The sequence below is a fragment of the Folsomia candida genome, unplaced genomic scaffold (genome assembly GCF_002217175.1).
Source record: "Folsomia candida strain VU population unplaced genomic scaffold, ASM221717v1 Fcan01_Sc016, whole genome shotgun sequence".
Classification (NCBI taxonomy): domain Eukaryota; kingdom Metazoa; phylum Arthropoda; class Collembola; order Entomobryomorpha; family Isotomidae; genus Folsomia; species Folsomia candida.
Window position 1 is genome coordinate 2,832,895 of NW_019091208.1, and position 19,745 is coordinate 2,852,639.

Consider the following 19,745-nt stretch of genomic DNA (forward strand, 5'->3'; position numbering starts at 1 on the left):
CTAATCCTCTGTATATGATAAATTCTTATCAGGGCTCAGCAGAGATAACATTTTACATTATATACAGACTCCCTTACTCAACTGTGAATAATACATTGTCCACCACCACGATCCGATAATCCCACCATCCGCATCCAACGTAGATGAAATGTTCAAAATTTAAACACATCAAAAATATGAAAAAAATTCTCCTAAAACAAAGTTTTGAATTTTGAACCAGAAATTTTTCCATTTTTTTCAAATTTAAAAAGTGTACCTGATGTAATTTAGGTTATTTTTGATGCCGTGGTGCGTGTGCTCCTGCTTGGCCAAACTTATGGACGGGCATCACGCACCGCGAAATCAGAATGAATTGATACCTTCTTAAAATTCGTTGAAAATTATTTTCCTTAATTTAAATGTGAAATTTTAAGAGCTATTGCTCGAGACCAATCGGGGCTGAAGCATGAAAATGTTATTGAAAAAAGTATTTTATAAAATTACTTAAGGGGAGAAAAACAACTGCCAGTTGCAGAAAAACATTTTAAATAACTTTTTCGCCCCAAGAATACAAAAAAGCGCAAAAAATGCCTTTTTTGAGGGTTAAAAAAATAAACTTTTCGCGGTGAAACACATTGGACCGCATTCCCCATAATTAGATATTTACATTTTGACGTGAAAATCAAAATTTTGATAAAAATTGTTAAAATTAGTGGGTGACCTTTTCCATAAGTTGGATTGAGTAAAATATGTGCCAGCCTTGGGAGTGCGTTTTTTCCTCTTTTTATGCAAATATCTCCGCGAAACCAGCGTATTGGCAGATAGTTCCATTTGCAAATTTCATACTGATTATATTTATAATCGATTGACGCTAGTTTGGTCCAAATCTGTAAACATACGATAGGAGACCTCCATTGTTAGTTTGGTGCCGATTAACACCAACTATTTAAGAGTGTAATTTATACTACTAAGCCAGCATTTTAATGGGTTAAATTTAATGCACCACCGAATAAGCTGAAATTTGCCACAAATTTTAGCCGAATTCGCCACCGGATGAATTTTTTCTAACTTTAGCCTTTTAAGCCACCGATTTAGATGGTGGTTACCACAAATTTAGATGAGCTGCCATCACCATATTTAATGACGATAAAACATGGGTATTATGTTTGTAAAAAATATAAGCACAATAATCTCTAGAAATCATGCTAATTTCCTTATTGCTAACCTTATTGCTGCATGTACCTGTGCATATATTTGTATATCATTGACTAGACTGGGCAGGAGAAGCGACGTAAGTATTACCTTTCGGGTGGTCATCACTACTCTCGCAGTTGTCCTGCAGTTAAAATATATCTATCTGAACAACGTTTTTTAAAACCAAAGAAATGACGTATTCGCAAGTTTTTAATTAGACCAGTGATCACAATCATCCCTTTCTGAGGAAAATTCTCCCAAATTTTAGACACTCAAGCCCAGTTGCGTCTAATATTCTTTTAGAGAGTCCTAGGATATATACTTTACCGGATTAATCCAATCCGAATCCAACAGGGTAGAATTGGTTTGATTTTTTCTGACCCAATAAAGTTGGATCGGATCGGATTTTTATGACCCGACCAAGTCGGATCAGATCGGATCGGATTGGATTTGAAAAAACATCAATCCAACTATACTATAGAACAGTAGGCTATCGAATTTAATCCGATTAATCCAGTCCAATCCGAATCCGATAGACTCGGATAGGGTCGGATTATTTTAGGATCCGGCCAGGTCAGATTGGATCGGATTTTATAAGGCTCCGACCAAGTCGGATCGAATCGGATTCTTAAAAAAATCGAGCCGACTATACTCTGGTTTCCTGTGCTAGTAGTGGGGGTTTCTTAGAAAACCGAACTTTTCACCCAACCAGTATTGCCGTTACGGCTGGAGAGACATCTAGCAATTTTACATTTCTGTTGGAAGACCTGGAAAAATGGATGCAAGGAAATAATTGGTTTAGAAGTTCAGAATACGCGTTATGATGTTAGACCAGAAGCCAAAACCATTCCATTTGGTCAAAAGCGTAAGAATGTAGGGTTGCGAAAGCTAAAAAAGCGGTGACGGGAAAATTCCTCCCGCTCGTTTCCTCCCCCTCATCTGCTCCCGCTAAACCGCTCCCGCTCGTCTCCTCCCGTATACATTTTCCTCCCCGTACCATCTCCTCCCCGATACATTTTCCTCCCCGATGCATTTCCCTTCGTATTATATGTTTTCGTATTACCCAATGTATTCCAAATAAGAGATTTTGGGCCGTTCAAAGTGGGTATAGATTACTAGTTTGCATGTTTGCTTAGCAACATAATTTGAAACAAGACAATTTTCAAAAACTGCCTTTGATGAGGCACAGGTAAAATTTATTTCTATAACATGCAATACCTTGATGCCGGCATCATGAAATGGTAGATACATGCTTGCAACTTTTCCATTGTTTAAATTAAAAAACTATTGCCAATCTAAACGGTCTGCAATTCTTCTTTTACCCCCCTTTTTTTTTGGGGGGGGGGTTGCATAGTTACTAATTTTGCCGCATCTAAGACAAATTCGAAGTAAATACTAGGGATGGAATGCGCCAAAAATTTTCAAGCCAAAACTTTGCTTCATGTGAAGAGATTTATGAGAGTCTTTGAAGTCGCTTCTCGAATTCCTTAGCTTCCTTATTTCTTGTTCGAATTAAATTTGAAGTTATTGCTGTTGGTAACTGGAAATAAGTAAGATAAGAAGTTGGTGAAGTAAAATTTGTGGCGCCATCAGCCATGGAGCAGTGTAAGCTTCAAACATGCTATGCATTTTCTGCTAAAAAATTCGCACGTTCACAAACTTCGCAAAATTATGTTGTGGTACGAGGCTTGCGAAGTATACGAAACTCGTACATATGTATCTAGGTAACTCTTCTCCCTTAAGACTGTTGTGGATGACGCGTTCGCCCGCAATCTCACTCAACCCGTGTTAATGTCTTTAAATGTAATTTCTAAAACGCCATCAACTTCATGAGTGTTGAGATAAATGCAACTTTTGATAGCTTAATGTAAAGCTAATTTTTGGTACTACAAAACCTTGGTGTTTTGAAAAATTAGAAGATTCATTTTTGAAGAAATTTAGTGTGCAAAAATAGTAAATGATTTTTCTAATTTTTCAAAACACCAAGGTTTTGTAGTACCAAAAATTAGCTTTACATTAAGCTTTCAAAAGTTGCATTTATCTCAACACTCATGAAGTTGATGCCATTTTAGAAATTACATTTAAAGACATGGAGCACGGGTTGAGTGAGACTAAACACTCGATGAAAATGAACTAGAGCCTTACCGGTTGCGATAAATGGTCGAGTTACAAACATAATAATTATCCTTATTGCGAAGATTTTATAAAAATCCCCAAAACCATCTCACCTAATCTGGGCTAACCATCTCCTAACCCAAATCTCGAATCATCTTGCGTACATTGGATACTACCCAATGGGTAGTCAGACAATATATAATACGGAGGGAGATGCAACGGGAGGAAAATGTATAGGGGAGGAGATCTGCGGGGAGGAGATGGTACGGGGAGGAAAATGTATACGGGAGGAGACGAGTGGGAGCGGTTTAGCGGGAGCAGACGAGGGGGAGGAGATGAGCGGGAGGAATTATCCTCCAATCTAAAAAAGCGCTTAGGTTATTTAATTTCAGGTGTATTTATAAAAGAGACATGTATATAGACGTATTATACAAATAAATAAATCATATTATTGTAAATTATATTACTTTTATAATCCTATGCTCATTAAATATGGTGATGGCAGCTCATCTAAATTTGTGGTAACCACCATCTAAATCGGTGGCTGAAAAGGCTAAAGTTGGAAGAAATTCATCCGGTGGCAAATTCAGCTAAAATTTGTGGTAGATTTCAGCTTATTCAGTGGTGCATTAAATTTAACCCCATTTTAATCCATTTTCCAGAATAGAATTTATCATATACATAAATTAAAATTGCGGTGCCCTTTATGCTCCTAAACTTAAGCATGTTGTGATAGTACCGTGTCAATAAAATTTATATATCTGATGAGATCGACTATAAAATGATACTCAACGGGTTGAGACCGTCCTCCGCAACGACCCGTCGCAGTCGGTTTCTCCAATCTCTCCTAAGAAGGGCTGAGGGAATAAGTGACGAAAATGATTAATAATTGTTCCTTTCAACTTTTTCTCTCAGAACAATTCCACCTCTTAAGCTCCCGTATGCACAGGATGGAGCCCTCAAAGAGGCAAGACAACTTCTATAATATTCTTCTTGAATACAAAACGGATGGAAGAGGTCGCGGTCCGCGAACTCAGGGTCCTGGGAAGTAAACTGCGGCCGATATCCTCTCTAATGGCTCGACTCCTACTCAGCTACTCCACCCACAGGCTCTCGATCTGGTCACGGTGCTAACCCCTTCTCCCCTTATACCGAACAAAACTAAAAACGGAAAGGTATCACCTGCTGTGACCCGGAATACTCCAGGTCTGGTCCTCAAAGAGGCAATTCTTTTTTGGTGATCCTTGTTCTTTAACAATCCCTCTCTCTGGTCCTTCTCGGACTCTCGGTAGAACCTCCAGATGATGAGATCGACTATAAAATGATACTCAACGGGTTGAGACCGTCCTCCGCAACGACCCGTCGCAGTCGGTTTCTCCAATCTCTCCTAAGAAGGGCTGAGGGAATAAGTGACGAACTAACACTCGTCGTCAATTAAGTTAACTTGTATTTATTAAAAACTCAACCAATTTTTACAACTTTTTGGAAGAGACAAGAAAACTTACAACTACACTGCTTCACAGACAAAAGAACAGTGCCCGAAAGCACGAAAAACCTCGCCTTCACAAAGACGAGGGACACTCAAATTATAGGGGCGAAATAAAGAATACGTATATACTAATGCCTTATGATTTCTTCAATATCCAAAAAAGATAACAATGAAAAGAAAAGTGACCTTTGCTCATAATAAATAGTCATTAACGTTACTTTTCCTGTATTTATGATTCTAGCTCGTCACATATCCGAGTATATCCATACCAGATTGTAGATACACATGTTCATTGCGTTTTTACATATTCATCACCAAAAGTGCAAATAAATTTGACACTTGCACCCCTTTCTGAATAAATTTGTTGCGCAAATATGTACCTATTTGTATTTATAGATGCGGATAAAAAATGTTGATGGTTAGCTCAATAATAATGACTTAATAAATCATTATACTGTTGAATAAATCAGATTTATTCACCTGGACTTGCGCTAGCGGAATGTGAGCAGGATTGTAAAGTTTATTTCGCAGTTTCATTGATTTGCGGATGATGCCACCCGATCAATCGCAGCCCATCAATCGCACCCCGGCTAACGCACCCCACCATTGCCACCCCTAGGATGATGCCACCCCCGATCATTCACACCCGAGCAATCGCACCCCTGTAGATGCCACCCCTTATCAATCGCACCCCTAGGAGTATCTCACCCCCGATTTTGTGAGATTTTGACAAATTTTCGGGCACAAATAAATGAGTGTAAATATGCGATATGTTGCTGAATTTATTGGGGTTATAAAACAATGCTAGGATTATCTCATGAGTGAAATTTTGAGTTACCGTCATCGTTTTTAAATAATGGACACAATCCTAAGAATTCATGAAGGATTTACACATTAATCCTATTACTAGTAAAATAAAGCTGCTGATTAATTTGTAGACCTAATTGTTTATATTTTGACGATATTTGAATTTTTACTGAGACTTATTTCCGTTGATATTGACTTATGTGTTTCAATTTTTACGGAGATTTAATTTTTTATAGATTTTTTGTCCAAATATGAATTTAATTTATCAAGCCTGATGATAATTGAATAAATTACACGCCTAGGGGAAGCATTAAGAAAGTAATATGTACATACATACGTACACGTTTGCTTTATTTTTACTAGTAGCAGGATTAATGTGTAAATCCTTCATTAGGACTGTGTCCATTATTTACACCCATTTATTTGTGCCCGAAAATTAGTCAAAATCTCACAAAATCGGGGGTGGGATACTCCTAGGGGTGCGATTGATAAGGGGTGGCATCTACAGGGGTGCGATTGATAAGGGGTGGCATCTACAGGGGTGCGATTGCTCGGGTGCGAATGATCGGGGGTGGCATCATCCTAGGGGTGGCAATGGTGGGGTGCGTTAGCCGGGGTGCGATTGATCGGGTGGCATCATCCGCACACCGTTTCATTAGTTAACTGTGTGGTATTGTTTGCAATTTTTTGTGATGGTTGTACTTCATATCACTTGTTTGTTTTGATTTGACTTGATTCGAGTGTTAATAGAAATCAGTTTGCATAAACTTATTTAAACAGTGAATGGTATAAATACGTTTATAGGTAAATAACTTGTTTAAATTCTGTGATACAACTTGACACAAACAATGTTACGTACATAATTGTTACATGTTTTTCGCCGAATTCAAAACTTGTGTGTTGGATTGTGGAAGAATTTGCTTAAAATAAATAATACAATATGAGACTGTTTAGAAATGGGGTGGATTAGAAAATAAAAACTCACCATGCAAAATTAAGTATGCCTTAGACTAATAAAATATTACACGTTACTACGAACTAGTGACACATGCTGTCAATGATATACAATGAAACTGGGCTGACCACCAAAACTCATTCGTTCAACCTTTTCCCTACGTGAAAAAAGAAATTCTTTCGACATGAAATTCTCCTCGTCATTACCACCACCGTCTCTTCCGGTCGGGTAGACCCTTCCTTGACTCTCGCAGCCATACGACAAAATATATCTTGGAATAGACTGTTTCTTTCGCGAGGATGCTTTTTGGACGTGGGAAAACAACTTTTGAACACTCATCCATGCCCACTCTCGTTCTGTTTTTCTCTCCTCTTGTTTACTCAAGTCGAATAATTATATTGGAGAATTAATCATAAATTATAACAAATGTTCCAAATAATTAATAAACTTCAACCTTCCTTCTTTAATTTATTATTTTGAACTGGTTCTTATTCTCTTCTGTAGTGATTGGGGAGTGAATTTTGTAAATTATTTTTGGTAAAATTGCATTATTACGGCCTAGCTCGGATTTATTTCAGTGGACTAGCTCGGATTTGGCTGATAATTTTTGTGTAAATACCTATTATGGTCCCCTGAGCAAGAAAATACTTTTTTTTGCGGCGGTCTCGAAAATTAAAATTTCTAGAAAGCTTCGAAATTTTGTATAAAAATTATTTTTTGCCTCAGATTTTCCTGAAAATGATTTTATAGACTAATTAAACTATGCTGAACAAGAATATGAAGGATTTTTTGAAAAACATTCAATAGTAAAAAAGTTATAAATTATTGAAATTTTGTATACAAATTTTTCTTGGATGTTCCAGAGAATTTCAAGACTTTGTCTCAGTTTCCCACACGATAGGAATATTTTGTGGTAAAATCAGATTTTCGGGGTAAGATGAGATTTCTAGTTTCCAGCACTCCTAGCTAGCTCTCCTAGGTACAGTGTCGGACAGATGTCTACGTCCACATAGTCGCGTCAATTTCATTTTCAAATTGTCACTGAACTACTGAACCTATTTTCATCATTGATATATCAAATTCTCACAAATTTAACGTAATTTCATAAAACATATGAGTTATTTCTGAAAATTCTGGGAAAACTGAGAATCATAGTGCAGAGCGAGAGAGGATGAAATTTGAGCGGACAAAAGTCTACGTCCACTTCACTTTAATTGTCAACAACAAAAATCTCTCCAATTTATAAAATCAGGTAACTTAATAAATCTATCAATAACATATGCCGCATTAATTTTTAAATAATTTTCTTCCAGAAAAATATGATGGCGTCGACACGCAAGGAAATTCCTATCGCTATTCGAGATCTTGTCATTCAGGACTGGAAGGGTGGACAAAAAGGGGGGCTGTCGCAGAGACAAATAGGGACCAAGTATAAATTAGCAAGGACAACCATCCAGACAATCATTAAGAACTTTAGAGCTAATGGTTCAGTCCAAAACAAGGTCAGAAGTGGTCGAAAACCGATTTTGGCTCACCGAGAAGTACGCCACGTGCTCAACAAAGTCAACGTTACACCCTCACTTAGTGCTCCAAAGCTATCTACCGAGATCCACACTATGGACAGCTATGCAATATATTTTTATGGTTCATCTATTAAGAATTCGTCATTTTTTCTGTCAGGTTTACATGGAAAAAATAATGCCTTTTTAAAAGATGAACCATAGAAGAAACCTTTTTTCACGTAACTTTATAGGTGTCGTGCTCGAAAAAAAATCAGTCATGAAATTTACATACTTACAGGAATCGTCGTCGGAATTATTGATACCGGCGTGTTCCTAAATCACTCCGCTCTTTCTCCCGGTTACGCGGGCGCCTGGGCTGACAATACTGACGAACCCACGGATGAAAATGGTCACGGGACCCACTGCGCTGGGGTCATCCTCGGACGAAAACAGGGAATCGGGGTCGCCCCCGCCGCCAGGTGGATAGCTTGTCGTGGAATTAATCATCAAGGTTTGACGACGGAATCTGCGTTAACGACTTGTGCCCAATTTATGATCACGGCACAGCCAAGACCACACATTGTTTCGGCCTCTTGGTACCAACCTTTCGGGTCTGGTTGGTTCAACAGCCAGATATCGGCGTGGCGAAGTGCAGGAATCATTCCGGTGTTTGCCATTGGCAATTCGGGACCTTCCTGTGGAACAACAGTGGATCCGGGAAACCAACCGAATTTGATTTCCGTCGGAGCCACGACTGATACAGATGAATTGTCGCCGTTCTCTTCGAGAGGACCAAGTCCATCTGGAGGACTTAAGCCACTAATTTCTGCGCCAGGAAGTGACATCTTTTCTAGCTGGAAGGCTCCTAATACGTACAAATTTTTATCGGGGACTTCACCGGTTAGTATTATGCACAGATTAAATCTAATTACTTCAAATGAATTAAGATAATTCGTCTTCTAAAGGCTGCACCCCACGTGAGTGGAGCCATTGCTCTTCTACTTTCTGCACATCCGACTTACGGCTATGACGAGGTGGTTGACGCCATTTCTAACTCGGCGTTCCATCCCCCACTTTCCAATGAAGATAGAACTTGTGGTTTAACGGGGGCTGAGGACTTCCCCAACAATGCATATGGCAAGTCTTCTTTTCTAAGCGTTTGAACTTATTTATCATACAAGATTCAATATCCCACAGGTTATGGACGTATCGATATCGCTGCTGCTCTTGGACTTTAAACAAGTTATGGATTTATCTAGTAACTATTTTCTTTAAATATTTAAGGAATTGTGGATTTTTTTATTATTTATCTATATATTGGGGAAGAAATATTTTAAACATTCAACACTATCTACGTCCACACCCACTCGTTTGGAAGGACACCTTATGCGCATATGTACCTTGTCACCTCCTCGATTCAACTCACAAATATGTCGCCGAATAATGCGAAGACTTTTTATGAAAACTTCTGTTCAATTTCATTCAGAATTACTTTCATTGAAACCCTTTATTCTTATAAATTGGCACAAATTATTATTTCCGCCTTCACACATTAACAGTCATGAGATGACTTTTTGACTTAAAATGAATTTACTTAAACTAAAGTAAACTATGAAGGAAGAAACGCCTACCATTAATTCTGGCTAAAACTGTATAATTTTGTAGTCGTGGCAGTTCCACGTTACATTAGCCATCACCTTCATAACATTCATGTTCATTCAGTTATCTCTAACATATGAGCCGGTTACTTTATTCCGTGAAAATATGTTCTACATAAAGTACTTACGATGCTACCCAAATCATAGCACACAAAATCATGACAAAATACGTATTTACATACATATGTATGTACATCGTGGCCAAGAATTATCTGGACTGTACGGACTGGGACGATGATGGCCATAAGATGATGATCATACGTGGTTGGCGTGAGTGCTTTCAAAATGATCTTAACTTTTCTATGATAATTTCCAAATTAGTGTTGACTATGGCTGTATCTACCCATTCTTTCCAAATATGCTAAGTACAAAACTGAAATCCATCGAATTATAATTTGTTTGTAAAGCAATGCATTTCAAGTAACAAATAAATGAATATTTACACTACTCCGCCCGTTACTTAAGTATACCCGCCCGGGTACCTGGGGACCCAAACCAGGCCGGGTATGCCGGGTACCAGATAACTATCCGGTACACAGGACCTAGCCCCATCATACCAAACAATACGCGGTCCTTTAAGGTACTAGTACATTATCGATTATCAATTACCTCTTTGCCTCTCGGTATGAAATAAAGTCATATTGCATATTTCTTTATAACCTGTCATGTCATATTGCTAACTTAAATATTTTATTTAATAATGTATTCTGCTTTCTCCTATTTATTCGTCGCAGTACATGGCTGAGAAATTGAAAGTTTGGTGCTTTAAATAGCTTGAGCATTGACTCTGAAACTTATAACTTGCTGATCAATCCGGTTAAGGAAGGAAATTATGTACATATTCACTTACGCAAAATTATTAGGGTGAAATGCATTGCTTCGACAAATGTTGATTAATATTTTATGCAATCCGTACCCAAAAAATACTAAAATCGTATAAGCATGATGACCCCTACCCGGCATGAATTCCCTTCAAAGATTTAAGACCAAAGATGATCGGTTGGAACAAATAGTGTTTGTAGAGAAAATAGCAATTTTACAATTGAATTATGATTTACTCAAATTCTCTTAATTTTAGTACATCAAATTAGATTAATATTTAATTTGTTATTTGCCCTAAATTTGCCGATGTACACTCAAATCCTGTCGTGCCTTTGGTTGCCGTCGAAAAGGCAACTTTTCGACTGCTACTTTGCTGCATAAAAAATGCAACTCAATTTTAAATTCACTTTTGTAACTTAAAAATACATAAGGTTTAGTGGCCCAGGATCCAGGCAACTCTGCTCAATGTCACCTTGCTGCTTGTTGCACAACCCACAAATTACCTCTATGACTTTGCCTCGGACAATGACTTAACCTTGACCAAGGTTTAAATAATTAAATTAAGCTAATAGAAATGCTTTTATGTACATACACAAAATATGTACCATGATTCCAGAAGCATTGGATCATATTATTCTACTAAAATCAAGGTCCACTATGCCAATCTTCACTTTTGTAGCATTTGTAAATTATGTTTCTCTTACAACTGCAGAGAAGTCTGTCAGTAATTTAGCAAACAAATGGTGTTGCTCGTACTCTATTTTGCCACTAATTTTCTCAAGCTACTAAATAAATTTAACAAGCTTTCTGTGCTGTAACTATTGAGGCAAAATACCCAGTTCATTAGGTATTCTGCACCTTAGGGACGAAGTGGTGCACAGTTAAGTACTTTGCTAAATCTTTGCTACGGTTCTTATGCACGATTGGTGCAAAAAATGACAAGTTATGTAAAGCCCTAAAATGCATTCTGGTTGAACAAATTAAAAGTTTAGGTTTATTTGACATAATGCCAGAAATAATTTGAAATCTTTTGCGATGAAAGGAAATGTTTTTACTAAACTCGTTTTATCCCCCAATTCCAACATCCCATTGATGTTGAACATCTACAAATTATGTAACATCCATAAAGCAATTTTGATCAATGTGGTACGAAATAAATTCCGTTTGGCAAGATGTACTTGGTCCACATTATTTCCCTTATTGGTTGCCGTGTTGGTCGCCGCGATACACATTGTTGGCACAGCAAACTGGTTACGAGTGTACTGGTGGAGTCCGAGCAAGGCACCGACGGAAAACTGGAAATTAGTCCTCGTTGGTTATTGCGGCTTCCTTCATGCAGTTGCCCTTTTTGCGTTACTACACATCGAGAGGATGATAGAAGAAATCGTAATAGTACAAAATTCGTGCATGGAAACAGATCTGAAGTTGACTGAAGAAGATATGTGTCTAATAAATTTGCATGGCATGAGTCAAGCTAACTAAAATATAATATATTACACAAAATTACATTAACTAATTATTGGTAACCCATACTGGGAGTATATTTGATGTTTCACACCCCTCGGTGGTGTCATAGTAAGGGTAAAGAAAGGTTTACACCAGTCTGTACCAGAGTAAGAAGGCAGTGCCTTTTTTGCTCTTTTGATAGAAATGAGATGAGATGAAAATTCTAAGATAAAATTAACGTAAACATGGGTTGGCTCTTATCATGCAACATCAAAGTCTTTGACTCCTTGCTACAGGGTTCCATGGAAAAATATTTTGTGTGCTTGTATAATTGTTTACACTTTTTATCAAGGAACAATTCATGTTGGCCCACATTTTGCAATACTTGGCGCCGCGGCCGCATCATTGGTCGTCTCTCTGCCACTAGCAGTGTCATTCATGGGTTTGGTTAAAACCTGCATGCCTCCCCTGCTGAGTAGCATGATGATTCTGAACTGTAAAAACTGGGACGATGATGGTGATTCCGAATTCTTGACGAGGGTTTGGATCGGAATCGGAGAGTATTATGCCTGGCTGGTCATCACCCCCCGGTACGCTATCTTATGCTCTGTACATCCCGTTGTTATACCCGGTCGAGATCAAGCTGTTAATTCTGGAAGTCATGAAACAGTAAGTTTCTGCCGAAAGGCTGCAAGATTTATTCTTTTTTAACCGTTGATTTAAAAAATACTACACCCATTAGTCAGAATATTGCATAGTAGAAAAGCTCCCAAAATCAACAACTTTTTCTGTTCCGATACAGACAAAAATTAGGGTGCAATAATTTTTTGTATAACAACAATATCGCATAGTTTCGTAAAAAATAACTCACGAATATGGATTTCTAAGGAAATTCTATTTTTCGCGTTTTTTCGGTCACCATTCTCTCGCTCAAAATGAGGAGAAAATGAAATTCCTTGAAACTGTGTTACATCATAGTTGTTTTAAAACCATTATTGCACCCTTATTATAGTCTGTATTGGAACAAAAAAAATGTTATTTGCAAAATTTACCATGTGCTTTTCGACTCTAGATAAAAATACTCATAGTTCATTAATCTGGTTTGGCTTTGCTTAGTAAGTTTCTATGAGAATGAAAAGCTTTATTAGCAATGCTCCAAGTTAGAGTTTGTATGTTTCCACGTGCATTACAATACATATTTTGCTTTACCCAAGCACTAAAGCCAATTTTATTTATTTAATTTGTTAGAAATTCTTTGCCAGAAATGCCAGAAATACATGCATTCCAGAAATAATTCACACGGAATTGAAATACTTTACGGAGAATCTAAGAAAAGCTTGAAAATATCATTAAATTATTTTTGCTAAGCTTCTTTCATTTTTGCAGGAAAGAGACATCTGACCGTAACCATGGTCATGAACATTTATACTTGTATCGAATTCTTACTCTGCTAACCACCTATCAGAACAATGGCTGGTGCCAGCCGTCTATGCCGCTCGCAATTGGAGGGGTCATTGCTGCTGACACTGTTTCCCACTACATCTTGATTACTTCGTACGACAAGATCCCGCTATCAATTCTGTTTTTATTCGTAATTATTGCTTTGGATTGTGTGATCCTCATCCACGTCATGTTCAACATGCTGGGCAAACCGTACACAACATCTTGCGATTTCATCGAATTTATGAAATCAAGGAATGGACCGAAGTGGGTCAAACGTTTCATGAGGTCGTGTCACCCATCGAAATTGACAATGGGAGATGGAACGTTCTTCGACAGATCCACATCTTTAGTCATCTGGCAGAAGGGCATTGATTATTTGATTACACTTTTGTTAATGTAAACAAGCGATGAGAGGCTTTGGCAAATTCAAAATAACAATTGTCAAAAGGTATTAATTGTTTCAACCAAGTGTGATGTAAAGTTTAATGGTCTCGATCGCAATCACCTTATGTGAGCTAATTTCAGCTACTTTTTTACAGAGCTTGGAACTAAACTTTATTACTTTTACATTTTGCCATGCCAAAATACATATGTACTTATGATTAGGTAAGTCAATATAATATGTATGTATGTATGTACGTAGCTTGTAATTAATATATTTATTTAAGCTACGGTATTTCTCTTCTTTCTGACTTATGGTCTTGCTAATGATTTTCGCAAGGTATATAATTTCACATGAAATTATATTGAAATGTCTCTCGACCAGGGGTAATTTTTCAAATTGGCTTTAGTAGCAATACATTTCCACAATTGAAATTGGTGGTATCAATTTTAATTTCTAAATTGAAAACGATAAGGTCTGCTCAACCTGATCAGTCAAAACTGCTTTGCAGTGATAATATCTCACCTGATAACGCCGACTATCGTGGTGGTCCTAAGTAATTCTTTCGGACTCAAATTTCATAGTTTTTATAAAAACTGCTTTTCGCTGATAATATTTCACCTGACAACGTCGGCTCTGGTAGTGGTCCAAGATTGATCGTTAGAAGTTTAATTTCATAGTTCCACTAGAAACTGCAAACTAAATGCTAACTACATATATGCTAAATTTATGCTTAAATTTTGAATTGTAAGTCGATTGCAAGATTTGACTATGTTTATGTTTTGGATCAGCTTTTGAGTAGCCCGAAACAGAAAAAGTGGTTGAGCTAGGTGGCTTATGCATAGCTAGTTATGCTGGCTGGGCACTCAATAATCACGTTGGTAGTGTGACTAAAATTTACGTTATTACATATTAAAAAATGTTGCTTGTTATTGTGGATAAATCGCCGATTCTCAAATGCAACCAATTAATTAATAAATAAAATCAATAAATATAAATTGTACCATATTTTTTTTGCATATTACGCATTGCACATTACGCTTTACATTTTATTCAATATTTGTGAGTTGAAAACATAATGAATGTATGTACACATTTTTGTTGCCAACTTGTTTACTTCAATAACAAATATCAAGATGGGTAGCACTAATATTGTTGATGGAAATGATGAAAAATAGCGAAAATACTGCCCAAAAAAGGAACTCATTGCATTGGCATTAAGTCCCATAGAGCTTGATATTTATTAGACAGAGCACATTACATACTCCGAAAAAACATGGCCAGATTTGAACCAAGAAGTTTGGATAATTATGTAGTATCGATAAGGCGTTAAAAATTTCTCATGATGAAAAGTTAAAATTTCAAATTTTAAAACTAATAAAAATTACGCAACTGTTTTTTAATTTACAAAAAATTAAAACATCAATAGAAATCATCCACTAAATATATGTAGTGTTTGAACGCTACTGACTTATTAATTCTTCTTTTTGACGTTGTGGTTGACGCAGTTATGTAAATTCTTTCTTAATGTACCTCAAGCTGTCCGACCTTTCTCTAACATACTGTGCCCGAGTAAATCGCTCTATCCAAATATAACTCTGTGGAACGTGATGTAGATAAATACAGTCAGCTCCAAATCTTTACAGTCACGCTGATTTTCATCATCAATTTTGATTATTTAGATTATTAAAAATTATCGCATTATCAAAAAATTACCAAATTGTGAAATAATTAGTAGAACACCATCCCACACAATGTACAGTAGCTACGAAGTCGAAATACACCGCACACTATTTTATTTCCTACTGCTAGGCTTGGATTACATGGCGAGTTATATCAAAAAAGCAAGCCAAAAATTAATAATCACGTGGCACTTATCATTCCTTTGAAGAAAAATATTGGCTGCCGAATTCAATTTTTTCGAAAATTTTCTCCTCCTTTTCCTCCACGAGGCGAAAATCAAAGCGCTCGTGGGTGCTTTGACTCTTAATACTTTTTTTAAAAAGCGGCATTCAGCGAAATTATGTATAAGCGCCATGTGATTCCTAATGTTTGGCTTTATTTCTTGACATAACTCGCCCTGTATATAGTCCCGGTGTAGCTTGAGAAAAGGTTCTATTGCAAATGTGAAAATGTGCAAAACTTTACAGTCACCCAAACGATTTGCACCTGACTGTAAATACATACATTTTTTAAACGAACTTTACAAACCCACTTTCTTATTTCTCCAGAGTATGTCTGAAACTGCAATGTCGTACGAGATCAGTAAACGCGGAGTAGTTCCTCCCACAGAAATAACACGTGGTCCCTCGCCCCTCCACGTGTCTCCGTTTCACGTGCTTTCTCAGGCTGAACTTCTTCCAACTTTTGTACTCACACTGGTCGCACGCGTAGCGGAGCTCCTTGTCCGTGGTGTGCTTCGCCTCGACGTGGAACTTTAAATTGTTCGCAGTTTTTAGCCTCTTGTCACAAATTGGGCAGGGATACTTGCTCTGATCCTCGTGATAATTCTGAACATAAAGCCGTTTCCCGGTGCGGGTCAAGAATGTGATTGGGCAGAGGTGACATTTGATTCTATTTCGGACAGATTTTTCCCGATGTGTTTCCTAAAATTGTAAGAAAATTGATTTTTTAAATATATTTTTTTTAAAATATTACCTCACTAGAGATGAGTCTAACAACGATTTTCAAAAGCTCAGCTTGCTCAAGCGCGGTTCGCAAAAAGTTCGAGAAGCTCAGATCGCTCGCCGGATAAGCTCGCGACCCTTGGCTTATCCGGATTTGTACATTTTTCATAATGCATTAAACTGTTTTCCAGCCCAAACCTCGTTTTTAAAAATACGACAAATTTTCGAATTTGAAGGCGAATCCAAAAATTCAAAAACATCACTCTTAAGAATGACTTATTCGATATATGAAAGATCCAATTCCAAAATTCTTAGAAAATATAAAAGTTCAAGGAGTTCTGAATCTTTAACATTTAAAAAACGACAAAAAGTTCTGAATTTCGTGAGCATTGGATTTTTAATAAGTCAGGTTATTCATTCTGAAGCGATACCTATGTTTTTGAATTCTCAGTAAAATTCGAAAAGTTAAAAAATTCAAAAAACCAAAGTTTTGGCTGGAAAAATGCTGAAAACCCGATCAAATTAGGGCATTATGAAAAATGCACAAATCTGGATATACTTATTTTTTGTGCTGAACAAAATAAAATTAGTCCCACGAGGATCTGAGGTTTACACTTGAAAGATGTACATTGTGCGAATACGGCTCATCTCAAATGTAAATTTCATGCCAATTTCGAATTATTTATTTCGAATTAAGTATGAATTCTACACCATTAAGGAGGTTTCCCCATGTGCAATTTCCTCTTAATCTTAATTTCGAAACAATTATGCGATACATTTTTATGTGATAAGGCCTATTATGTAAAATGACTTTTATGCAATAAAAATTAGGCAATATGACCATTATGCAAAAGTACGTTATGTGAATTGACCTCACCTCATGACTTGACAAGTCACTCATGTCCACGAAACTGTGCCCACATTCGGCGCACTTGAAGGGCTTCTCGGTCGTGTGAATGGCAATATGTTTCATTAAACTGGCCTTAGATTTCAATTCCTTGCTACAAAGGGTGCACCGAAATCGGACCGGGTTCTCGGAGTGAACTACTTTAAAGTGGTTTGTAAGGGCTCCCTTGCTCACAAATTTTTTGTCACAGTGTAAAAACTTGCATGGAAAATGGGGTCGTGGTCCCGGGGTGTGCACGGCTGCCACGTGATTTTCCAAACCCCCCGGAGAGGCGTAGTTTCGAAGGCAAATTGCACAACGATGGATTTTCCGATTGTTGTGAATCCTGCTCAAGTGGGTGGACAGGCCGCCACGGTTTTTTAGAGTTTTTCTACAAATCTGGAAATAATTGTGGTACAATTATGTATAAGTTTGACTTTTTTTAGATTAATTGTAGATGCAAATTGGGTATATTGCTTACTTGACACTTAATTTGAGCCGTGTCGTCATGCGTGGCGAGATTTCGGGATAAGGAACGTGTAGATGTGAAGCTTTTCGGGCAATGGGGACATTCCTGCGTCATATTTTTTCTTGGTGTGAGTTATGAAGTCGATGGAATTGTATAAGAATCCGGATCGTTTTAAGCAGGACAATATTTCCAGGAAAGATTTAAAAGGTTACTGACTCAGAAAAATCAAGAAAGAATCAAAAATATGACACAATATGCAGTAAGGGTTGAGCCCTTTTAACCAAATTTAGATTTAACCCTTTTGTGTCTTCTCCATTCTGCGTTGACTCGATTTATGGGCTATATTTGGGACGGAACCTGAACCAAGTTTGGAAAAAGAAGTATGAATGAATGAATGAATGAATGAGTCTTTTATACCTAAATGAATGAATGAATAAGGGCTTCATTCATTTATCTATAAGGTTCTGTTCTATATAAATGGGTAAAAATATCTGCACCCCTGAGAACCAAGAATTTTTGGAGACCAGTAAAATGGGCGTACTCACGACATCGTATTATTTCGCATTGCAGCTCATTAAGCAAACTTGAAAAGATCAGAATATTTATGTCGCGAGGGGATTCGCAAAATACGACTTTGCAAAACTCTCCTATCTCGCAAATACCCATTTTAGTACTGTTTTCATGGATTTCTTTAATTTTTCTTTAATCTTTGATGGTGAGGATGATTTTGCAAAATAATCTTGCGAAATAAGAATATGCCTAACTACTTGGTAAATTTGTGAAAAAATCATTGTCTTCCATCAAAATTTTTGCGAAATCTCCCATAACTTGCAAATCTTCACAAATTATTTTGCTATGCTCAATTTGTGAGACATGCGATCATTGACTTGAGTCCTCTCAATGGGCTCAATATATCAAAATGTATATGTAAAGGTTATTAAAAATAAATATATGTACCTAGTTGTAAAGGCTTAAGTGTCAGCAGCTGGTTGCTGAAAAACTACGACGTAGAATTAAAATCTGATAAGCGGATTAGATTCGCCATGCGATTTACATTATGATTCACTATGGACTTTGTAATTTTTCGAACGTCTGGATAAATATATTGGAAATTGAAGAGAAACGGGCGGCCATAGTTTTTCACAAAAAAAGATCAAAGAAAAATGGTGAATTTCACATGTGTTGAAAAAGTCGAAGGTGTCCTTTAATTTAGCTCAGCTACATATCATCGCATGACAACCTTCCAAAACAATTTATCAATTCATCGGAAAGTGGAGATCCTTCATGTTCAATAATTTCGTGCAAAGTTTAAAATCAAATATTCCAAAGCAAGCCAAAGTTGGGAAATATATTAGTTGTCACGCAAAGTAGAATTTTACCGTAATGAAATTTTTGTTGCTGTATAAAAATTTAATTGCTTTATAGCGTGGCCTACCTTGCCGCTGCGTTAACCACCGAGTTACATATTTATATATAACATGGGGGGGTTTAATATCTGAGAGTCGGTATGCTTTAGTTTACTGCGCAGTTAATTGTATTTTTTTCTGAAAGCCCATCGCACCAGCTCAGGATAAAACTATGGCCAAGAAACACTGCAAAACCGTCGCCGGATTCTACTCGAGCACGACGTCACACCATATCACACCATGAGTATAAGGATTCCGGGCAAATTACATTTAAAAAATCCAAGGCGATATCCTACCTTAATCACCTCTCAAAAATTGATTTCTATCAAAATCCTTTCACGACCAATCCTTCCACTCCCACCATTGTCACGGCTCGGAAATTGAAAATTTTACAAAACCCGTTGACGAAATTTTAACTCCATAATTTCAGGATTAAAACGTGGATGAAACAAAGTGCACCTAAATATGTGTACCACCAAGAAAGTAGAGAAAACAATTATTATCCAAAAATGTCTATAATGTCAAAAGTATTTGCATAATTGACGACGAAACAAACGTGAAGCTG

General features: G+C 37.1%; 2 protein-coding genes across 2 annotated transcripts; one reads left to right on the plus strand and one right to left on the minus strand.

Moving 5' to 3' along the window:
* The first annotated feature begins 8,252 nt into the window (after nt 1-8,252).
* On the plus strand, nt 8,253-9,279 carry LOC110856532 (bacillopeptidase F-like). The gene is made up of 4 exons (XM_022105017.1): nt 8,253-8,280; nt 8,340-8,941; nt 8,989-9,178; nt 9,239-9,279. Exons 1-4 carry the CDS (start codon nt 8,253-8,255, stop codon nt 9,277-9,279), a joined length of 861 nt encoding a protein of 286 aa, XP_021960709.1.
* Nucleotides 9,280-16,011: 6,732 nt separating this feature from the next.
* Nucleotides 16,012-17,960, minus strand: LOC118437763 (zinc finger and BTB domain-containing protein 17-like). The gene is made up of 3 exons (XM_035857097.1): nt 17,787-17,960; nt 17,297-17,704; nt 16,012-16,398 (listed from the first exon to the last, which is right to left on the minus strand). Exons 1-3 carry the CDS (start codon nt 17,886-17,888, stop codon nt 16,012-16,014), a joined length of 897 nt encoding a protein of 298 aa, XP_035712990.1. The 5' UTR covers nt 17,889-17,960.
* Nucleotides 17,961-19,745: the final 1,785 nt, after the last annotated feature.

Coding starts and splice junctions, on each gene's coding strand:
- LOC110856532 (XM_022105017.1), top strand. CDS start 8,253: ATGAACCATAGAAGAAACCTTTTTTCAC. Junction 8,281..8,339: donor TAGAAGAAACCTTTTTTCAC/GTAACTTTATAG, acceptor ACATACTTACAG/GAATCGTCGTCGGAATTATT. Junction 9,179..9,238: donor CTTCCCCAACAATGCATATG/GCAAGTCTTCTT, acceptor AATATCCCACAG/GTTATGGACGTATCGATATC.
- LOC118437763 (XM_035857097.1), bottom strand. CDS start 17,888: ATGACGCAGGAATGTCCCCATTGCCCGAAAAGCTTCACATCTACACGT. Junction 17,705..17,786: donor CGGCTCAAATTAAGTGTCAA/GTAAGCAATATA, acceptor AATTATTTCCAG/ATTTGTAGAAAAACTCTAAA. Junction 16,399..17,296: donor GTGACTTGTCAAGTCATGAG/GTGAGGTCAATT, acceptor TTACAATTTTAG/GAAACACATCGGGAAAAATC.